This window comes from Brassica napus, chromosome C6, assembly GCF_020379485.1.
Source record: "Brassica napus cultivar Da-Ae chromosome C6, Da-Ae, whole genome shotgun sequence".
Taxonomy (NCBI): Eukaryota; Viridiplantae; Streptophyta; class Magnoliopsida; order Brassicales; family Brassicaceae; genus Brassica; species Brassica napus.
Window position 1 is genome coordinate 22,331,403 of NC_063449.1, and position 7,019 is coordinate 22,338,421.

General features: G+C 33.7%; 1 protein-coding gene across 1 annotated transcript; it reads right to left on the reverse strand.

The window, feature by feature from the left end:
• Positions 1–2,505: 2,505 nt before the first annotated feature.
• On the reverse strand, positions 2,506–5,471 carry LOC106404076. The gene is made up of 5 exons (XM_048761192.1): positions 4,940–5,471; positions 3,982–4,843; positions 3,653–3,891; positions 3,206–3,517; positions 2,506–3,108 (listed from the first exon to the last, which is right to left on the reverse strand). The coding sequence occupies exons 2-4, from the start codon at positions 4,837–4,839 to the stop codon at positions 3,463–3,465; spliced, it is 1,152 nt and encodes a 383-aa protein (XP_048617149.1). The 5' UTR covers positions 4,840–4,843; positions 4,940–5,471; the 3' UTR covers positions 2,506–3,108; positions 3,206–3,462.
• Positions 5,472–7,019: the final 1,548 nt, after the last annotated feature.

Here is a 7,019-nt window from a genome sequence, read left to right on the forward strand (position 1 = left end):
TTTCCATCCCACTTGTTTTACACCTTCTAGTGTATGGAATACTGGTCCAAATACCTCTCTCTTTTACAAGAGTTTTTATCTTTGTCTATTGCTTCTTTCTGATTTGGCCAATCATCTCTTTTTGTACACTTTTCAATAGACTTTATTCCATGATCCTCTTTCTCATTCATCATATCAAATACTACTTTGTAGGCATAAATATCATCGACGTCGATTTGCTTATTGGTTCCATTTTATTCTATACATGACATAACTTATTGAGATCTCTTCATTGTCTCAGGTACCTGAATTTCTTTCAGTCATGTTTAATGTCTCTTCTGGAGATCATTCAAAACTATATTGCCTCGTTTTGACCATTGTCAATATACGCTCCTTTTCATATACGGGGATTCTTATCTTAGGAACCAACATGTCTACCACGCTGCAGGCGTGACTAGCAGTTTGATATTGTTCTTCTAGAACATTTATTCTTATTGGAGCATTAACAGCTGGTATATGTGACTTGATCACTTTATCTATATGGGCCAGTAAATGTGTAGCAGATGCTTTACTAAGCTCTACAACTGAATTATCTTTTGGACTTTTATTTCACATTCTCTTTAGTCCGAGGATCATTGATAATTCATTTCAACTTATTTTTTTTTCCAGCTGTTTATTTTCTCCCCCTTATGTTGGATATACTAATTCAATTTTGGCATTCAAATCGAACCTTACTTATATCCTTCGGGGATGGCTCTAAATTCTTAAATATGAATGGAGATTCATATCCAACATATATTCCAGCTCATTAGAAACTCATATTAATTAAGCTCTATGTGGAGCAACTGGAATGTATTCCGCACATCCAACATTATTAGATGCAAAATGGTTGGTTTAAGACCCAATACCAATTACGGGGAGAACTAGTGATTACTTGTTGGCTTGATGCAAATTATGTTGCTCAAATGTTCAATACTTATTTTCAGTAAACATGTCAGATATTTAAGACGTGAATTCACCAATATTATAAAGATGCACAGTGGGTGATCAGTCCACCAACATCTCTTTTATTCATGCTTATTACTTCTTTTGGCTGGTGAAAACCGTATTACTATTTTATCTTATGAGCAAACAACATATGTGAAATCATTCGCAAGAATCTTCGGGTTCTTCAATAAATATTCACATAAATCTTTATGTATCTTTTCACATCATTACTGAACCAAAATGGTCTAACTGGTTCATGCCAAATATTTTGTAAACTTTTGGTTTACTATATTTTTTAGGGAAGATTACTAAAATAACACACATTTTATGAGTAATGACTAGAATAACATACTTTTTTTTTTAATTACTAGACTATTTTTTATGCCCAGAATGTCCTTGTTTTCTTTGTTAACAAAAAAAAAATTTACAAAAAAAAAAATTACAGAAAAAAAATATTTTCGAAATATATAAATAAGTCTACTATTAAAACTCTGCGACATGTAATGGCAGTTTTATTAGTACGTGACAGATTAATATTTTTCAACAAACTTATTGTGGCAGATTTTATATCGTTAAAGACTTTCTGAAAAAGTCTACCACACATTATGGTAGATTTAATTTCAATAGCAAATTTGTTTTTAAATGGCAGGTTTTTATAGCAGATTTTTGTCTTTTGATGGCAGCTTTATAATATTTCGAAGACTTTCATAATCGCACACATATTTTTCTCACATACTTTTTATAATTTGGCAGATTTTTGTGTTCATGAGATCGCAGACTTATATTTTATGTATGCTAAGCTGCAGACTTATAAACTAACAAAAGTAACTTTTATGTGATGGCAGACTTTAACATACGTTATGGCAGACTTTGAAGGAGTTATATGTTATAGCAGACTTATTCGCGAAAATCGGTTTACTAATTAGATTTAGATCAATTCTGGGTTACTAATTAAACCAAAAAATTCGACCACTAACCGGAACAGTTATGAAAACCTAGGTTTAGCCGTAGTCAGTTCTTTCTTCTCCAAGTAACGATGTCTTGTTTTTGACAATAGATTCTTTCATGTTAATCCCAAGAAATTCAATGAAGGATGTTATAGTTGTTTGTGGCCAGTGGTTATTCGAGAATGATAAATGGATGTTTCACGTTGATAGCAGAAGAGGAAGCAAAGTAATTCCAGTGAATGACGACACAAACTTGGAAGATATGATTAACATGGTTTATGAGGACTACGACTTAGACAGAGGCCATGTTAATCTCGAATTGAGTTACATGCTTAGCAGGAAAAGCTTGATGAAGCTAACTCATGACACACCTCCAGTTAAAATTGGGAATTTTCGACAATTTCAAGGTTTCATCCGTCTCCGAAAGTCTGACCAAGTCCGTCTATGTGTGGAAGTCTCTCTAAGAAGCAACAAGAAAACGAAAAAGACACAGACACTGATGGAAAACCAATCTAATTATAATCATGATGAAGACACAGACACTGACGGAGAACGATTTGACTATTGCGATGATTCAGATGGTGCTACATCAGATGACGAGGACTTTATAGGGTACGGATTAACTCCAGAATTAGATATAGAGATGAAGAAGGAGTATAAGCCAAAGATTGGGTCAGCAACAAAATCGAAAAAGGCTAAGGTAGTCACTCATGTTAGGCAACAACTGGATTCTATAGATATAGTTGTTGGCCAAAGTTTTGACTCCAAGTCTTCATTAACAACACGACTTAAGATCTTGACGATAGTGCAAAAATTTGATTATGATGTTGAGTACTCAACGCCGACTCTTCTAATCGTAAAGTGTTGGATTGAAGGCTGTAGTTGGAAGTTAAGAGCATCACCAACAAGTGATAGTCCTCGCTTTACCGTGGATGTCATATTTTTGCTTATCTTCTAAATCAGACCATGTTTCAGCAGAATCTCTAAGTTGTGGAACTGCATTCTTCTCCTTCTTAACGTTTATCAAACCTCCAGCAGGTTCTTTTACTTGATTTTTTCTAGTAACCTTCCCTCCAACAGTGTCAAGTAGAATAGGAGACGTTAGCTTGACCTCGGATTTCTTGGCTTTCTTTCTAACCACACACTGCACTGCCGCATCTACATCAAATGGTGTCTTGTCTTGGACCATCCATGACTATTTGAGTATGTCAAAACCAATTTCAAGTTAATTTCGAATCTAAAGTTACTTTAACCTAAAATAGACATACTCATAAGTGAAGCAAAAGACTAACCGGGTCATTGCTGTTGACTTCATCTTCTTGGTTTACAATGTGTCCATCATTTTTGGGGGCAGTTTCTTGCATCTGCTCTGTAATTTTAGCAACTTGTTCTTGTAATGCTAAGATTTGACTGCCAAGTACCTGCTCGGCTTGAGCAACTCTTGCATTTACTTTTGCTTCAATCTTTGTGTCTAATGTAGTCAACACCTTCTCAGCAACAACTGTGTCCACATTTTGAACCGTTGCAGTCAATGTCTTCACTGCTTCCATTAGATCATGCCTGAATCCATCATCTCCACCTGAGTTAAGGCTGGATCCACAGTCCTGCCATAAAACAGTAAACGAACTCAACAATAAACTCAAGTAAAAAATAAAGTACTTTCAGCACGGCTTCACAAACTAGACTAATCAATACATACAAGTAAACAATCTTACAAGTAAACAATCAAGCATACTCACTGTGATTTTCCTCTTCGCTGAATTTTTTTCTTCATGCAATGATCTTCTTCAGTCACTAAATTCCTTTGCTTTTTGATTGCTACTGGTTCATTAGTTGCCTTCAAGCTCCAGTACTTATCATCAAGCTGGTCATGTAGAATGTCTAAAATCAAGTTATGAAGATCATCATCAACCTTGTCATCATCCCATTGAGGATATATGTCCGATTCTGCCTTAACAATGAGATGTCTGACACGCACCTACCAATCAAGTCATGTAAAAAACATTAGTATGAATACATTTACAAGTGATATCTTTTAATAAGAGTTAACAATAATGTAAGAAACTACCTTCTGGTGAGCTTTTTTCTCTTTTTTATAAAACAAATCCCACTGTATACGGGGACGGGATGCAGACCAAGAGAGAAGAGGAACTTGGTTACCGTCAATATGGTTCCCATATTCATGCCCAATGCCAGGTATTGATTCATACACCCAGATGAGAAGAGCATGAACACATCCACGAAGTGTATATTTCTTCTTTCCTTCATATGAAACAAGCTTAACTGAATTAACGAGGCTGGAAAATCCGACACGCCCCCAAGGATATCTTTCAAAAGCTTCTGCGTCTAGGACTCTCTTCGCTTCTTCTAAAGGAATTCTGCTACCAGGAGAGATGCCTAATATGCCAATCGATAAGACACAAAGCCAGCCAATCATTCTTCTCTTCTCAAATGACCAATTCCTAATGCGAGGAAACAATTCGCGCAACTCAGATAACATTGGACCATGTGAAGGAGACACACCCATCTCTTCCCAAAACGCCTTATGATCAACCTCCACCTTATCATTAATGTCGAAAGGGTCGCAATTCAAACCTGTTATTTCACCAAACTCATATAGCGAAAACCTGATTGGCTGTCCTTCTATTGCAGACCATAGCTCATGAAGATTATCCACGACCAGTTGGTTTGCCAGCAAATGGTGAACGACTTGGGCTGACCATGTATAATCCATCTCTTTCAACCTTATAATAACTCCAACAGAAGATGCCTTAATGGATTCCCACGCATCCAAACCAACAGATTCCTCCACCATCTGCAAACCAGCCAAGTGACAGTTATGATTCATTGATCGATATTGCAGTGGACATTTTCCCTCTTCATAAAGTCTTTCTGGATATTTTTTGTGGGTGCTTGATGTAGTCATATCTCTGTAAATAATGAACAATGAAGTAAGGGACACACAAGTTTTATATTTCCAGAAATCCAATTATAAAAAACCCAAAAAACTAAGAAAGAGACTAAACCTTGATGCCACGATTTTTTGGTCAATTGAATAGCTTCAAGAGGAGATGAGGTTGTATCTAAAGAAACAACTGAGAAAACGTAAATAAAGCTACGACCTTCGACGAAACTTTGAACTTTAGAAAGGGGATTTAGGGTTCGTCGGCCGAGTGGATGAGGAATCGAAGGCTTTTAGTGGTAGAGTAGAGTGTCGACATGACCCAATCGATGAGGAATCATCTTAATAAGAAAGTGAATCGAAATTTTGAGGATTACACAATTTGGGGATTTAGGGTTCTTGGGGAGGAGGGTCACGGGAAAGAGAAAGTGTCGTGGGGGAGAAATTTTTTTTTTTTTTTACCTTTTTTGTTCAACCAAAGCTTCTACTTTATCTAGAGTCTTTCATTTTCTGTATTAAAAAAGTTATATTATGTTTAAATATATTTCTTGATTGGGTATTTTGGACATTAACTCACTTTTTTCTTCTTTCTTTGTTTTGGTATGTTATTCTAGTCATTACTCATAAAATGTGTGTTATTCTAAGTAATTTCCCTATTTTTTATCTCCATTACACTAATTTTTGTCTATTACAATAAATAAGAGGATATAAATACTGTCTCTAAAATACTTATATTGCCTTGAGAAATATTTCTGATTTGAAATGTATATAGCATTTCCTTTGCTTATTGTCTCAACACAAGTGTCTCAAAATTCCAGAGATTTACTTTGAGAATAATTCTTCAATCTTAGTTTTAGTGCAAACATAATCTTCTGGATGTTTCACTTATCATAAAATGTGAGATTCTTTAACTCTTCCCCTCGAGATGATAACACTACAGGTTTATCAATCTCGAATGAATCTCACTTTTTGAATCAACAACATACCCTACATGAGTCATGTATTATTTTCTTTGATCTTTCTATTGAGACTTATAAGAATACAATACATTAAGAACTTTAAATTGCATTCTTATAAATTGCATCTTATGTGGAGTAATAATATATACTCTTCTGGAGCAATCATACTTCTTGAAAGATTTATATTAGCTTGTATTGTACTCACAATAATTTTCTTTCATTTTTAGATGAATGAATCATATCTCTTCTGTATTACCATTTTTATTTTCTCAACTTCAAGTGAAAAAATGAGTTCTATAAAGAAACTCTTTGGCTTTTGACCTTATTTATATTCATATTTCACGTCTACACTTTCTTTACCAATACTATTTATGTGGATTTTTTTTTTCTCAATCTAAAATGTCATATTCTCTTCAAGAGAATGATCATAATCTACTAGACGTGATTTATCATCTTACATTAATAGCTCATTGGTTTTCTGAGTCTCAAGGACACATGATATAAGTATAAACTTCTTTAATATATTTTCGCAATCATGTGTCTGCTGAAGAAAATTATTTTTTTGTGGAAAATATATATTTTTCCATATCTATGCATCATTAAAAATTTCTGAGAAATTTTATTTTTAAACTTAAAAACCAACATAGTTGGGATTTATTTACAGACTTCAGGTCTTGTAATCTTTAGATGCAAGATACACAATGAGCTTTAGTTAATCACTTCTGGTGATTATACTTTTCTTTGGATTTTTCCAAAACTCATGGATCTTTTAAGATCAAGCCTTAAGCTTAAAATTCTCATATATATAATGGTAGTGAAATATAATAATAAAATATTTATTATATAGAGACATGTATTATCACAAGTATTTTACTACATTAAAAGTATATAATATTATTTTAGTAATTATTTTATTGACTAGCCGTTTACTATCATGTCATTAACCATCTTAATATTGGCTATCTTTCAATGAATATTCAAACAAAATCAGATGACATGTATAAATTAATTTATCTAATCAAACTTTACTTGACTATAAATCAATATTAAACATGATAGGTAAACAATACTTATCTCGATAATAGAGGTAAAATGGAAATTGAAGATCTGACGTAAAGATGATCTTTAAGGCCTTTTATGTTTTTCAGCTAGTGAGAATCTCTGCAACACTTAAAATTTGCTCATATAAATATGGCAATTTGTTAGTAGACATCAATATAAAACATGTATGCACATAAACTAATA